At 41.6% G+C, this 16873-nt stretch overlaps 1 protein-coding gene across 1 annotated transcript in view; it reads right to left on the reverse strand.

Moving 5' to 3' along the window:
- Nucleotides 1-16873, reverse strand: part of LOC126484456 (cytochrome P450 6k1-like) — a 65225-nt gene that overhangs the window by 6837 nt on the left and 41515 nt on the right. The window contains exon 6 of the mRNA XM_050107977.1: nucleotides 4400-4621. Coding sequence (XP_049963934.1) covers nucleotides 4400-4621 — 222 coding nt within the window. The remainder of the gene's footprint in view (nucleotides 1-4399; nucleotides 4622-16873) is intronic.

Consider the following 16873-nt stretch of genomic DNA (forward strand, 5'->3'; position numbering starts at 1 on the left):
AGATCCAAGGAGGCTGTATACACAACTTTGGTAGTTCTTTCATATAGAAAGCTAATAAAAATATGAATACACCTCACCTCACTCTCATTCTGTGCCTGTACTTTGTCTGAATTAGATTTTGGTGGAGACAAGTCTTCTTTTATAGGACAAAGACATCATTAGTATAAGTAGTTTCACCCTAGGGCATCCATCTTGGTCTGCTTTCTTGTACAGACTGATTCATATGTTTAGCAAGTGTTGCAAGCAGAGGAAATCAGGTGTTCCTATGCAGATTAAGCAATGTTCATTTTAACAACCACATCATGATTTTCTTTATATTTCACTGCCGCCATAGCTGGTGCAACACCAGATGCTGCTGCCTATTCTACAGAATTTACAGCCAAGCCAGGTAAATAACCTGTCTGTAGGTCACTTCTTCATGTCAAATCTCATTTTTAGTATGCCCACACTTGCTCTTTCCAACAACTTACCAATACTTTGATCATATCAATTAGATTTGCACTGTGTTCAAGTGTTCTTCATGTTAGATGTAGACTATGGCCTGAAACAATGATTGTTGTGCTAAATACCTAGCTAGCAATAATGGTAGATACTATTTTCAATTTATGATTAATTTCCTGGTAACAGTTCCCATGAATCATACTGCAGTACCTGTTATACATTTAGCCAGTATGATCTCTTTCTGGATTAGCCTCAGTGTTTGGGTAACAACACGACCGTATTGTTTTCCTCATGTCTAGAACATATTATGCTAGGTTGTTGCAGCTGCTGTTCTTGCACCCCCTTATTTACTACTGTGCTGGCATGCAGTTGTAGTCATAGTCTGGAACAAAACCCTCATGCTTGTATGTAAGTGATGGATCCGACCGGCAACTGCTTGCAGTTTTAGTAAACAGCCAGTCAATTTCCTGTTTGGATCATGAAACAGAGATTCAGAAAGCATTACACCTGGTTGTGATGGGTACAGTGAAAAGGTCGCCTTGTCACCTTCCCTTCCTGAGTAGCAGTGAATATCTCTTCAGGGGAGGGAAGGTCATTGCTTCCACAGTGCCAGATGACCAAGCGCCTACATAACAATATGTCATCATTCATTCAGTTGAAAGTCAACAAATGGAACTCAGATTGGCTACTGGTAATCAAGACCAGTGTTGTGTGCAGAGGTGATTGTCTGCCAGAAAAAAAACCTATAGCTCAAGTGTAAGCGTCTGAAGAGGAGGAAGAGGAACTACTTTAAACTGTCCACAGGAATGTGGAGAACAGAGCTTTTTTTCACTTCAGAATCCACACAAACTTCTAGAATTGATTTCCCATGATTCTGCTAAATCTCTCATTTAGTCATTGTAGCTTTACATGGCTAATTGCAGTGAGACAATATAGTGGGGTTAGCATTTGCTGTATAACCCTTAATTGCTAGTGTCATGTTTGTGAGACAGGCTTATTCTGACAAGTCCGGGTGGTCTTTGTTTATCTTTATCATTGTCTACAGTCAACCATTGAGTGTTTTGGAGGTCAATAGTAATTCATTCAGTAGAATATTCTTGATGCTCTGAATGAGAGCAAAATGTGGAGCTGAAATATTCCACAAATGTAAGATCATTTCTTCTAACTGCAGAATTCATTACAGAAATAACCCTTGTTATAACCATTGTTATTTTTGTCATTTTATAATTTCAGCACATTATGGTAGCCATGCCCAAGACCCACCATCTGCATTCATCAATTCTTACCGAAATATGTTGAATCCTGAGTTATTACAACTGAGAAAGAGAGCGTTCCTATGAAAACAATCTTTTTCAAAGACATTTCTAACAAAAATAGGTTTTACAACAAGAAAATAAAACAATTTTTGACACTATAATGTAATTGGACAGATAAAAAATCTACTCACTAATCGGTAGCGGCATAATTACAGAAGCCCCTGGAGCCAGTGGCTCCTTTTTCCAGCAGAAGGGCTCAAGGGGAAGGAAGAGGAGTGAAGGAAAAGGACTGGATGGGTCTAGCAAAAGGCATAGATTTCAGGAAAGTCTCCTAGAACCATATGTAATTTACAACAGTATAAGCTACTCATGGAATAAACTGGGAAATTTTTGGAAAAAAAATTAAAATTTTAAATTTGCTTTATGTATTATTGTATACCATGTGAAAGGGTGTAAAAAATTCTGTAAAATGGTATGTATCCCAGGTCTGTAGCTTCTACAGCAATTCTATAAATTGCTGTTCCCCATTTTTGGGACCATTTATGATAGTTTTGCAGCTCTTTAATTCAGAAATGAGTTGATATATCTCAGTAAAATTTTATATTTTTCTACGTTTATACCAACAGTACACCAGTGCCAAATTTCAAGAAAATGGTGGGGATTTAGTACTGAGTAATGTCAATCAGTGGGCAGAGACAAAGTTCAAATGTCTGTACCATATTTACTCGAATCTAAGCTGCACTTTTTTCCAGTTTTTGTAATCCAAAAAACTGCCTGCGGCTTAGAATCGAGTGCAAAGTAAGCGGAAGTTCTGAAAAATGCTGGTAGGTGCCGCCACAACTAACTTCTGTCGTCGAATATATGTAGCGCTACGCAGACATGCTTCACAGGCACAAAGACAAGTACTGGCACCAAAACCTCTGCGTCAGTAAATAAATTAAAAAAAGGTGGAAGACGAGCTTTTTTTTTTCTCCGCCCCGAGTTTCGACCACTGCATTTTCATACATTATCCAACGAAGTAAATACAAATTCCGTATTGTGCCTCTTCGAACGTAGCAGCATTTCAATGTACTACGAAAATCCGACTGGCAAGACTGTTTGGGATATTTGTCAATATGGCCAACTCTGCTTTCTGAATTGTTTCCTAACTGTGAGAAGAAATGGTTGCTAATAGGAACTTTTATGAATTGTGAATCACATACAGTATTCTCTTCACCATAAGAATAATACGAATACAAACATTTTGCCATGTATTCTTTCGTGTTTGCTGCTATCTCATTTAAATCCTGTCCGCCTAATAAACTACGAAACTAGAATGAGACAACAGCAGACGCGGAAGAATATACATACCATGTCATGTTTATATTCGTATTATTCTTATGCCTAATAGTGATACAGTCAGAAATGAAGCACGGCAATTGACTAGATTTTTAAATCTAAGATGACTCTAATTTCTGTGCATAATGTAATGTACTAAAGAGGCGTCTGCAAAGATTTTCAAACGGAAAAAATTTTCGCTAAATTCTCGTTCAGAACATCTTCTATCATACGCAGTCTATTATTTGGTTCTTGTTGATCATTATCAAAGAAAGCAGCAGTGTAAGTAGCAACGAACAGCAGTCTCTTGCCATTGTTTCGCTAATGAGATGATTCCTCTCTTTGTTTTTTAAATTGTAAGCGGCGGTAGCGTACGGCGACAGACCGTAAACCCTCATTTTCGGAATGCCACAAACAATGCATGACACAGTACAGTAATGCATTTTCAGCTTTGAGTGACGGAAACACCCATAACAAAGAGAACTGCACTTGTCAGATCAAAGAAAAATATGAAAAAGGAAGGGTACCCGTATAAATACGGACGGAGTGCCTGACGCATAACAACGGCTACCTGGTAAAGCTTAACTGCTAAGCTTACAACTCGAACCAAACTACTACAGCTGTATCATCATTCATTCAACCTAAATTGTGTCCCATATTACAATGGACCAACTTTGTTTCGATTTGGAAGTGCCGCCTAAAACTTTTCTCTCCCCTTGAATTTCGAGTCTCAGATTTCAGGTGCGGCTTAGATTCGGGAAAATTTTTTTTCCTCGATTTCGAGTCTCATTTTTCAGGTGTGGCTTAGATTCGAGTGCGGCTTAAATTCGAGTAAATATGGTAAGCAAAATTCCCAGATTTATGGATTTGTAAGTGAGCTGTGAATGTCATTTTAAGCTATATTTGGCAGATTCTTTAGATGTTTTTCTTGTATGGGTGCAGGGCAGATACACATGCTCCCAGTCTGAATCATAATCAATAGTTGGTTTATAGTAAATAGGCTGTAGATTCGAAACTTTAAACAGTTTTTTGAAATGGGTTCTATTATTTCTCTGAATCTGTTTAGTTTGAGGCCAGTATGGCACCTCAAATGAAGGCTAAAAGTGAACCCTCTCTTTCGTAATTGCAGTCCGAGTTAATGTTCAATTTCTGAGGACTCAATTTGTGACAATTCTTCCTTCCTTCCTTCATCACTGTATAAGCGCGTGGGTGAACCTTGCCACTCATTCTGACTTGTATAATGACAGTACATGATGAAGAAGGTATGCACAATATGCTAATCACTATGGAAACCTGGGCTGGGAGGTTCTGCTGTAACATATCTGAATAGAGTGTAATACATTTACTTAAAAGTGGAATTCAAATTGAAGATTGATTTTCCTTACCAGATACCACTTTGTCGAGGTAAGTCATTTTGCCGATGGTGTCGTAGGAAATTTCACCATTGTTTTCCTTCAGCACAGTGTCAATTTCATCATGTAGTTTGCTCTGTACATCTGGGTTGAGTGCCAGTTCGTGCAGAGTAAAGCTTGTCGCCGTTGACGATGTCTCGAACCCCGCAATGAAGAAGACAAACGCCTGTGCTGCCAAGTCATCCATTGACAGTTCTGTAGAAAGACAGATAAAAGTTTCTGTCACAGCTGACTATGTCATAAAATGTGAAAGGGGATATTATTCAGTTAAGTAATGGTTTTAGTCAGTGCTTGATTTGGAAAAACAGAGGTTCTGGTACTGTGAGCTTGTTGTGGCTGTTTTCAAAATTTAGACTTATTAAAATGCTATTTTTATGCTTTCCTGAGCATTTTAAAAGTTAAAATACAATATTTGTACACATAAAAAAAATTGTTTTGTACCACATCATAAAATGTGCGGATCTGATTCCTTTTCATCAGTACTGGGTACCAGCTTATATCATCACAAATCAAGCACTGAACTTGTAGTGGCTGTGTGTGTGTGTGTGTGTGTGTGTGTGTGTGTGTGAGTGTGTGTGTGTGTGTGTGTGTGTGTGTGTGTGTGTGTGTGTGTGTGTCTGTGTGTATTCCACATCTCCTCCTAAACCACTGAATTGATTTCAAACGAGCTTATACACACACCATTTATGGTCTATGAAGAAATACTGTGGCTCTCATTGGGATGTTGATGACATAGGAGGTGGGTACAGAGGTAAGGGGGAGGAAGAGAGACCAGAAACATGGGGGAGGGGAAAATGACCAGAGAAAGGAGGAGATGAAGATGGACAGGGAGAGGGGAGGTGGAGATGGACAAAGAGAGGGGGAGGAGGTGATGCACAGGATAGGGGGAGGAGGGGTAGACAGAGAGAGAGGTGAAGAGCAGGAGGCGTAGAAGAGAGATGAAAGATGAGGAGGTCTACTGTGCAGGTGGGAAAGGAAAAAGTGTGTAAGGAGGCAGATTTAAGAAGGAGAGCATGTGAAGAGGAAGAAGGACAGAGTGTGAAGAAGGGAGTGAGAAAGAGAAGGGAAAAAGTAGATTAGGGAAGAGATTTAAATTTTTCCTTATTAATTCGATGAAACAATAGAGACTCGGACATATTTGGACGTAGGCATAGCCATAAGTAAAAAGCTAGTGTAGTATAAAAATATTTGTATGTATGTTAAACATCTCCTATACTACTGGATCAATTTCAACAACAGTCAGTATACATTATCCTTACTTTGTGGAGAGAAACGTTGTGGGTGTAAGAGTCACCTGCTTCCCTTAGAGTGGGGGGGGGGGGGGGGTGGAAAGAGTGTGATATAGAAGCATAACTCAGGAAAGCCAGGAGCTATTTCAACCAAATTTTGTATGTAACTGACTCATTATTTGTGTTATTATTTATATGGTAATACTATGTGGGAATTATACCTGTAATACCTCCAGGGATGAGAAGCCATGGCAAAATATAAAAAAAATATTCGATTGGGGTCACTATGGTGATTTGTGGCAGTGCAGATGGTGTTACACCCCTTTGTTAGGAAGGGGATGGGTGTGCATAGACAATAACATATCAGCCATCTCTGTGAAACAATGTCTTCCAAACTTGGCACACTTATCACTTCCTGTTTGAAAACAAATTACTGTGTGTGAGGATGAGGGTGAAAAAGGTTGGCATAAAAATATTATTCTAGAAGCCCTGGAACAATTTCAACCAAATTTTGTACATATGTGACTATTTGTTTAAAAATATTGTGGGAGTAAGATACTTGTACGAGAACAGGGGTGGACATGGAAACAAGGTGGTGTGCCATATGCAAATCTTGGAAATGACCTGTTCATATTTCTCTTCTACACTTAGTTGACTGGAGTACACATGTCAGTTAGTGTATGAACCAGGTTGCGAGAATGACGCCGCAGCAAGGCAATAGTTTTTTCAGGCTGTTTCACATAAAAGATCATGCCACACAGCAGAGTACCCGAGATAGAGTATACATCTGCCCAGGTGTTGCATGGTATAAAACAGCAGAGAATAAGGTGCATAGATGGATGTAGCCATGGGTAAGAAGATAGTTTTTAAATCTGTGTGCAGCCAGTTAGAAGGAGAGAGCCATATGGCATTGTTAACAGAGGGAGACCTGAGCCTAGTTGGGAAGACACATTTTCCTTGTTGCAGACTGGCAGCTTTCCGCACTGTGTGAGAGTTGTGTCTTCAGTGTGTCTGTTGAGTGTAGAGGGTGGTATTGTGGTTGTGTTGCACGATGAGAAAAGAGAGAGGTTGAAATTCAGTGCTGACACACAGCCTATACATCTCCAATAGCATCAAGGGAACTGGCAGGTTTAGTGCCCCATTCAATAAACAGATCAACATCAGCAATGTTACATGTCCTCATTACATGCAATGTCATGGGGACTTTTGGAGTTAAATTCCAGGACATTTGCACCAAGTCTGGTCATCTGAAACTTTACTCTTTTTGCCACTCAAATATTAGCTGTGAAAATTTTTCCCACCCCTAAGATATGAGCTGTCAACCTCAGAGTACAATGCCACCTCATAGGCATGTGTCAGCAATGATGTCTACAGAAGCAGTTCTCCAACAATAAATGTTATATTATTTCGTTTATCAGGGAATACTGCCTTTCAGTAGCCAAGTCAGATGTTAGTCTAGGGAACTGAAAATGTTGCAGCTATTTTTGACAAAATTCGCATCTGTTTTTGGGAAATTGCATATTTTTAGACAAAATTCACATCTTTTTATTTACAGATGATTATAAGTAAAAATGTAATGGTTGTTATGTTACGTTCCTGGAGAGCTATGAAACTGATTGAAAAGAAAGAAATGGTGATTTTGGGGTTTCTAACTGGAATGTTTGTGTTTGCAAAGCCTTTAACAGTTATTTCCCGAAATGGTCTTTGCTTATTTTCTTCTTTTAGGTCTATTTAAGTTTTCATTTAATGATTATGTCTGTTGAGAAACAGCATCATTTTCACACTTCTGATTTAAAATGTTTTTCGACATTGTTTTACTTTTCCTACCACGTTTGCTAGTTACAAATTGCAGAGTGTTGATTTCGACCTTTTGTGGGCATTCATGGCTGTGCGACACATACTTGACAACACTATGGATAGAATCGACAATGTATGTAGCATAGAAATATAGCTGAAAATAACTCTTCACATGTTAGGGGAAGACTTCTGGAGTTGTCGAAATGCATTAACAGGTTTTGTTTTCCTGTCGCTCAACAGTGCATACTGTGGACATTTATTATTTTTAGTTTATTTACTTTTTCCTTTTAGTCTGTAATACACTGACCAGCCAGAACATTATGACTACCAACTTACTATCAATATGAACCCATCCAGGCGATGACCTGCTATCAGTATAAACCCATCTATGAGATAGCAGTGTCATTTGGCAAGGAATGACTGCTAGTCAGACACACACATGGTGCATGTAGTATCAGTGAACGTGGTGTGTCCGCAACTCGCGGTCGTGCGGTAGTGTTCTCGCTTCCCGTTCCCGGGTTCGATTCCCGGCGGGGTCAGGGATTTTCTCTGCCTCACGATGACTGGGTGTTGTATGATGTCCTTAGGTTAGTTAGGTTTAAGTAGTTCTAAGTTCTAGGGGACTGATGACCATAGATGATAAGTTCCATAGTGCTCAGAACCATTTGAATGTGCTGTCCATGTGTAGAACGGGTAAGGTGTATGATCTACAGGGTGGAGGAAAACTGTGTCAAGAAATTTTAACCCTAGATAGCTGATGCCAGTAGGAACCAAAATTACTAATGTTGTGTAGGTCGACAACACACCATTTTTAAACGCCACATGCTCCCATTGGCCATGGGATTGACCTGTTGCCATTTGTCGGTTGACGGGCAGCGCTATGGTTGTCGGTTCATGCATACAAATGTCCCTTGCCCCGTCACTGGCCCAATGTGATATGAGCTCTTGTCAAATAGGTCTTGTTGTTTGTCTCCATCTCACGTCAGAGGCATTCACACGTAAGCTTGACTTTGGAGCACACACACATCACCTGCGATTTAGTCATACAGTAAGCATAGCGGCTCAGTATTTGTTTGAAGAACAACGAGACATGGTTTTTGTTTATGGACTAGGCGATGGTAATACACATGGAGCTTGACATTTGTATGGGGAATGGTACCCAGCAGGATGCCACCCACACCCACAAACATCCACAGCAATTCACCAGCGACTTGGCAAATAGGCTCATTAGTGGAATATCATGGTGATGCTGGAAGACCTCGAACATGATGGGATGCAGCATTTGAAGAGACTGTTCTCAAGCACTTCAGGAACACCTACAACAAGTACTCGAGCTGCTGGACACGACATGGGGGTCACTCATCGGTTAGTCTGGGGGTTTGTAAAGGATGACGGCCAGCATCCATTGAATTTTCACCCTGTCCAAGACCTAATCCCGTGGCGAACTACGAACACAGACTAGGGTTTTGCCAGTGGTTCCTGCGATGTGTTGCATGAGATCCCGACTTCCCCGCCATTGTATTGTTTACCGAGGAGTGCATCTTCCATTGGGATGGCCTTTACAATATTTGAAACGTTCATTACTGGGCAAGGGGAAATCCTCAAGTTTTGTATGTCCACAGACACCAGGAACGATTTTCGCTCAACATTTGGGCAGGCATTGTGGATGACCTCCTCGAATTACCGGGGCAAATTACCTCCAATTTTCGCAAGAAGCTCTAAGTGGCCTGCTGGAAAATGTTCCCCTGGACATATGGCTACATATGTGGTTGCTGCATGATGGAGCGCCCATACATAACAGTTGTGCTTTGCATGTATATTTAAATGAACTCTTTAGTGCCCGGGTAATTGGTAGAGGTGCTCGTAGTACATGGCCCCCACAATCACCAGACCTCACGCCACCGGACTTTTTCATGTGGTGACCCTTCAAGTTTCTAGTTCACCCAACCGGATGCAAACCACCTAGAAACAAAGAGGATTTAATGGACCACGTTCAACATGCCACCAATCACATCAGGGCAATGCCAGAAATCTTTGAAAGAGTTTGGCGAAACACCATTCGATGTCACCAAGCTTGTGTCACGTCAGAGGGCTGCACGTTTGAGCACCTGCTTTAAGCAAACAATGTCCTAGCTACGAAAAAGCCCTTTTCAAGACCAACACAATTTGTAAAAGACTTTCTCAACACAAACTAACAGCTGTTAATGAGTTTGTTCCCAGTAAGTCTTATCATGAAACTAAAATGGGTGTGTGAGGACCCCGGAAGGTTTGCCCCCAAGCCCCCAGAGTGGAAGGCTGGCACACTAACACTGAGCATGTGGACCACCTTGGCTATACCACGATCTCCGGCAGGCAAAGCATTTGTGGTCATGTGTTGTCCAGAGCATCCAGCAAGAGGGCTATCATGTGGCCAGTTGGAGAGTGTGGTGCCAATTTTCCATAGTTTAAAAACTGTACATTGTCAATCTACACAACAATAGTAATTTTGATTCCTTCTGGCATCATCTATCCGGGGTTAAAATGTTGTGACACAGTTTTTCTCCGTCCTGTATATGAGTGTGACCGAGGGCAGATTGTGATGGTGTGGAGACTCAGCATGAGCATTTTCGAAACTGCACAATTTGTCAGGTGTTTGAGGGGTGCTTTGGTAAGTGTTTCCAGCATGTGGCGAAACCGGCATGAAACCATGTCCAGACATCGTGGAGTCGGACGGCCACCTCTCATCACAGATGTTGGACGTCATAAGCTGGGCAGACTAGTAAAACAGGCCAGGCAGTGAACTGTGGTGGAGCTAACATCAGACTTTAACGCTGGGCGGTGCACAAGTGTGTCTGAATGCACCGTGCACCAAACACTCCTAACAATGGGCCTCCCCAGCTGACGACCCATCCATGTACTGGTGTTAACACCACGACATCGGCAACTACAACTGGAATGGGCATGTGACCAATGGCACTGGACGTTGGCGCAATGGCAGAGCATTGTATGGTCTGATGAACACTGATACTTTCCTCATCATGCCAATAGGAGAGTGCAAATTTGTTATCTTCCAGGGGAACAACTTGTACTGCAGGATGGAGACAAGTTGCCGGTGTCTCCATTTTTTATGCTCTGGGACCTTCACATGGCCATCCATGGATCCAGTAGAGCTTGTGCAAGTACCTTGATGGCCAAGGGGTATTGTACACTGGTTGTAGTCTATGTAGACCCCTTCATGACGATCATGTTTCCCAATGGCAGTGGCATTTTTCCATGAGTCAATGCACCACGTCACAAGGCCAGGAGTGTGATGGAGTGGTTTTGAAGAACACAGTGGCGAGTTTAAAATGGTGTGATAGCCCTTCAACTCGCCATGTCTGAACTCGGCTGAACACATCTGGGATGTGCTCATCACCCCCCGCTCCCCCCCTCGCAGAATTTTCGGGAATTAGGTGACTTGTGTTTGGAGATATGGTGCCAGCCTCTCCAGCGACTTACCAGGGCCGCAGTGCTTACACACCCTGATGTGTCACTGCCTTATCCATGCCAAAGGTGGACGTACTGACTATTAGGTAGGTGGTCATAATGTTCTGGATGATTGGGTGTAAAGGAACACACTGAATGTGCACTTGATCTGGCATGAAAAGAGTACATAATATTTTAATGTAATTAAAACAAATATGTTAATAATAAGTAAATATTATGCTCTTTAAGAGTGGAATCTAGATAGAACACTTATATAAAAGAGAAAATAGTAATAATAGAAAAAAATCTATGTACAGTCATTTGGCCTTCTGGTGCACAGATATCTGTTCGTCCAGAAGGCAGATTTACTGGTCTATTGCACTATGCACCATTGATGTATAACAAATTTTCTAATTTATAGTTCTGGACTACACTACTATACAACACTACACTACACAGCACTATACTACACACAGTGAACACTATAAACCAGCAGAAGACAGCGAGCATAAACAAACTAGAGTTATAGAGGAGCAGTGAATGGAAACAAGCCCTCTCACAGAGCAGCCAGGTTATATTCATATTTTGCACATCTGCAAATGTAGAACTTGACGCATGGTCTTTGCAGAAACTTGACATGTGGTCATAGGGATCCCCGACTCACACTGCTGTTTTGATGGTCGTAAGAGAACACGTTGATAGAGCAGGATTAGGTTCTTCACTGATACCAAAATAAGAAAACAATGAGCAACGTGCAACACAAAGCATTCCGTAACGGCTACCACGCAATTCCTTGCTCATGTTGGCAGTGTCGTAAACGAGGTTAAAAAAAAAATAGTTAAAATGGCTCTAAGCATTATGGGACTTAACATCTGAGGTCATCATTTCCCTAGACTTAGAATTACTTAAACCTAACTAACCTAAGGACGTCACACACATCCATGCACGACGCAGGATTCAAACCTGCGACCGTAACAACAGCGCGGTTCCAGACTGAAGCACCTAGAACTGCTCGGTTACAGCAGCCGGGGTAAACAAGGTAGTTCAGGCTTGACAAGTACCAGCATTTCACGAAACCGAGGGGGGTGAAAGTTACAGAGCAAGTTCCGGCAATATGATGTTGGTTCGCTGCCAGGCGATTTGGACTGTTGCAAGTTTATCAGCTCATCATCTCGGTTTCTTACTGTATGATTTAAAGCCTTTTTTTGTTTTGCTGTCTTTCGAAACAAAGCTGGTTTCATATGATTGTGTTCCTAATTACGACGTAGTGTGTGTGTGTGTGTGTGTGTGTGTGAGTTGGACTCTGACTTGTGTCGTGAATGTGTTGCTCATAATCTGCTTGATTTTTGCTTCCGTCTGTAATACTGCGTGGTATAAATGATTCCATGTTTGTTTTTGTCTTACAACATTTAAATGCGCTGTAAGTACCAGTACATTATTCATGTTCTACTCTATTATAGTTTGCATCCATTTGTCGTACTTTCTCACATTTAATGAACTCCATGTGAGGGCTATTGACAGAAATGGTACTCAACCGTATTACATCTTGTCACGGAATGAATATGTGTTTCTGCATTGAATGGTGTTACTTCTTGCCACTGATTGTGAGTACGCTTTGTGGTATTAGTGACAGAAGCCATCGTGCCAGGTACTATTATGCACAAAAAATATAATACATGGAGCGCATATCTGTACATGAGATTGTGTGGTATAGTGTGAACTTATTTCCACTGTACTGAATGCTACTGCATTTAGTAAACTCTAGTTATTCAGAATCCACTAGTAGATACAATGATGAAAGCATGAGAGTGTGTATTATTTGCTTTTAAATTTTCATTGGAGTGGGAGGATGAGTATACTGCACTGATTTTTGCTAAAATGTATTGTCTGTAGTACCTGAGTACCTGTTAATAATGTGTGAACACGTTTGCATAACTACTGCTTCATTTTTAGCATTTGCAGATAGGGAATCGTTTTATCCATACAATATTAGAGACGCATGCAAAACTAGCAGAATACGAGGTATATATTGACAGTGCCATTCAAAGAGTGCTACACGAACAAGAGGGTAATAAGGAGCAGATTACGGTGAAACCACTTTCTGTGTCATGACATTTCAGATAATTTTTAAATTTTGAAATGTGCTAAGGTGGAATTATTTCTCCTTCATAATAGCTACATAGTCGAAATTACAGTACTGAGTTTCACAAATAAATTATTTAATAGTCAAGAGGTGATTAAGATTTCTTGAATGTAGTGAGGTCACAAAAACCTTTCAGTTTACAGGTGCGCACTTCCCTTCTAGACTATGAGGCCCAGCCGTGAAGTATAAATGAAGAATATTGTCATCTGATCGCGTATTTCGGATTAAAAATATTTTCCACGCCATATTTTCTCGAACTCCAAGCTTACTGCCATGCCACTAGGAGTGCTGCTGTCGTTCTCTGTGCCTCTACAGGCTTTGCAGCTCTCATATTTTAGTGTTTTGTAACGGAACCAAAATTACAAAAACACTTGCCACCTAAAACTGGCTCGTTAAAGTGTCCGCATCATTCCAAATTTTGAACTTTAGCTAGCAGACAAACGTAAGCATTCCTTTGTCCTAAGATGCTAGGTCCCACGACTGAGTCCTGTGTTGGATTACGCAGCATGTATCTTCACTGGCCACAATCGGTGTGACCAGAGCACCGAGCGCACTGATATATCGTTGCGTTCGTGTACTTTTCATTTTGTACCCACATTGTCGGGTACATTATCTTGATAAGCTGGGCTACATTAAATGATTTTGCAGTACAAGTAATCGACAACAGAGTGGATTTTCGGTATTTATGGACAGAAAATAAAGCTATTTCAAACTACCTGTGATAAAATAGTCCACCTGGACGCAATTCGCTGTGAAATAGAAGTTATTACGTAATTTCGCATTTTCGCATATTTATTCGCATTTACCGCAAATTGCGAATTTTTCGGGCCTCTAAGAGTTACTGACTCAACTAATGCTGACATAGTCCACTGCGTATGCAAAACGCATTATGTTATGCCCACCCTACATGCTTCTTACGTTGAAGATTTCCAGATAAAAGGGCAGGTATAAAATTCTTTTCCTTTTCCACTACAGATCCCAAGACGTGCGGCATATTTGTGGCGGGAAATTCAGAAAATTATGACTGGCAACAGTAGAGCAAATACATGATAAATTACTTCGTTTATCTCGCTGAATAGCAAGAGTGAACAATGTTTCCTCATTAAATGTCGTGACGATTTCCTGTCATAACCGTGCTGATCACGCCTAGCACTCAGTCTCTAACACAACGTCGTCACGAGACGTTAATCCTGTCCTTCCTTTCTCGTGGGTCATTTTCCCACTGGAAAATCACTACTGTATATTTTGTGGTGTCACCGCCAGACACCACACTTGCTAGGTGGTAGCCTTTAAATCGGCCGCGGTCCGTTTGTATACGTCGGACCCGCGTGTCGCCACTATCAGTGATTGCAGACCGAGCGCCGCCACACGGCAGGTCTAGAGAGACTTCCTAGCACTCGCCCCAGTTGTACAGCCGACTTTGCTAAGCGATGGTTCACTTACAAATTACGCTCTCATTTGCCGAGACGATAGTTAGCATAGCCTTCAGCTACGTCATTTGCTACGACCTAGCAAGGCGCCATTATCATTTGCTATTTATCTTGTGATGCATGTACCGTCAGACAGATGTTCACCAACTATGGATTAAAGTTAAGTATTCAAGAAGCTACGTACTTTACTTGCTAGTCTCAATTACTTTACCTGTTCCAGACCTCACGCCAGTCTGCGTGAGCTTAAACGCGTGCCTTTCGGCTTCACCTCCTAGTGGCTTGGCTGTCTTGCCAAGTCACAACATATTTTGCGTAAGTATTTCAGTGTCCGCAGCCAGAACAAAGCTGATGATGAATTGTAGCTTACATGGCATTTATTTGACTCAGTGACCTGCTTATTTTGAGCCAAAAATATTTGTTAAATGTCTTGTACAATTAAAGTCTTCAAATGGGTGTGAATTCCTACGGGACCAAACTGGTGAGGTTATCGGTCCCTAGACTTACACATTACGTAAACTAACTTATGCTAATAACGACCCACACACCCATGCCCAAGGGAGGACTCGAACCTCCGGCGGGAGGAGCCGCGCAGTCCGTGACATAGCGCCTCTAACCGCGTGGCTGGTACAATTAATTTGTGCTTAAATGTAAGGAGAAAAAGTGAGATTTAATTAAAGCTTAGTAAAAGTCCTGTCCATAAATTGTTAAATTCGTCAGACTGGACACTACTGCTTCTATATTACTTTTGCACTGAAAAATGATGTACTCTAGGAAGATGAAAGTAGCCGTGTGCATCGAAGCGTCATTAAGAGGGTCTGAAGGAAGATTGCATCATACAGGTACATATAGAGGAAAAGACGAATACTACTTCCGATATGGATTAACAGTGCTTCAGTGACTATAGTTTGTGTAACACTTAAATCTTAAACATATTCCTCAAGCCTCCATCGGTGCATGGCGGAGAGTACCTAATCACTCCCTATCCTGTTCACCTCACAGACGGAGTCTATATGCTGCTGTATGAGTCCTGATTTCACTCATCTTGTCTTTGCAGTCCATATGCGACATGCATGTTGGTGGCCATAGGATTGTTTTTCAGTCAGCGGCAAATGGCGAATCTCTAGTCAATGGCGTTATGCGGAGAGAACTTCTTATTTCCTCCAGGGATTCCCATTTTAACTCACAGAGTAATTCCATAATACTCGTGTCTTGCTCGAGCCTACCAGTAACAAATATAGCAGCACGATTTTTATATTGTTTCGATGCCTTCCTTTAAACCGACCCGGTGCGGGTCTCAAACACTTGAGCAATACTTGATAATGGGTCCAACAAGTGTTCAATACGTCGACTCCTTCGTGGATGAGCTACACTTTCATGAAATTCTCCGAATGAACACAGGTCGATTACTCACCTTCTTACAACCGATCATACGTGTACGTTCAATTTCATATTCATTTGCAATGTCACGCCTTAATATCAGATCGACACGACAATGTCAAGGAGCACACCAGTAACATTGTATTCTAACGCGACAGGATTGTGTTTCCTACTCTTCTTTTCCTTGTGCCTTTGTCCCGCACTTGCACAGGGTCGGCATGGTTATGGTTTGATTTAGTAAGGGGTGACCGGATACCCTTCCTGTCGCCACCGCGGTGGATGAGATGATGTGGAAGACAACACAACGCGATGACGAGGATGAGGACAACACAACATCCAGTCCCTGAGCGGAGAAAAATCCCCGACCCTGCCGAGAATCGAACCCGAGCCCCTGTGCGCGGCATTCCGTCGCGCTGACCACTCAGCTACCGGAGCGGACTTTTCCTACTCATCCTCATTGACTAAGATTTTTCCACTTTCAGAGCAAGTTTCCATTCACCGTAGAACACAAAAATTCTCTCCAACCCTTCCTGTATCTTGCACTGACTCAACGATGGCACTTTCCCATACACTGAAGCGTCATCAGCAAACAATTGCAGATTGCTATTCATACTAGCCGTAGGATCATTTACGTGTATGGAGAACAAGAGCTGTCCTATCACAATAAGGACATTACGTCACAATGATTGATTTTATCCGGCTGTGCACGAAAATGCGATATTTCAGGGCGTCATATCTCCCATTCTGTTGATCACTAAGACAATTTAAATATAACAGACTCCCTCCAGCCCAGGCAAATTGAGCTAATTGGACGGTTCTGTCGCATTAGGTGTGATCTAGGGTTAACCTTAGGCAGCTTATAAAAGCTCTGTTTCTTCACGGGCGGTTTCTGAGAAAACCCCAGAAGACCATGATTTTTGGTTACGAAAAACCATTAGTTGCGGAGATGGCCGCTTCTGTAATTTCTGTTCATGGCATATCGTCGACATTCTTTCCATATGTTCTTCAGATCATATTCTATGGGAAC

Source organism: Schistocerca serialis, chromosome 6 (genome assembly GCF_023864345.2).
Source record: "Schistocerca serialis cubense isolate TAMUIC-IGC-003099 chromosome 6, iqSchSeri2.2, whole genome shotgun sequence".
NCBI classification, from domain to species: domain Eukaryota; kingdom Metazoa; phylum Arthropoda; class Insecta; order Orthoptera; family Acrididae; genus Schistocerca; species Schistocerca serialis.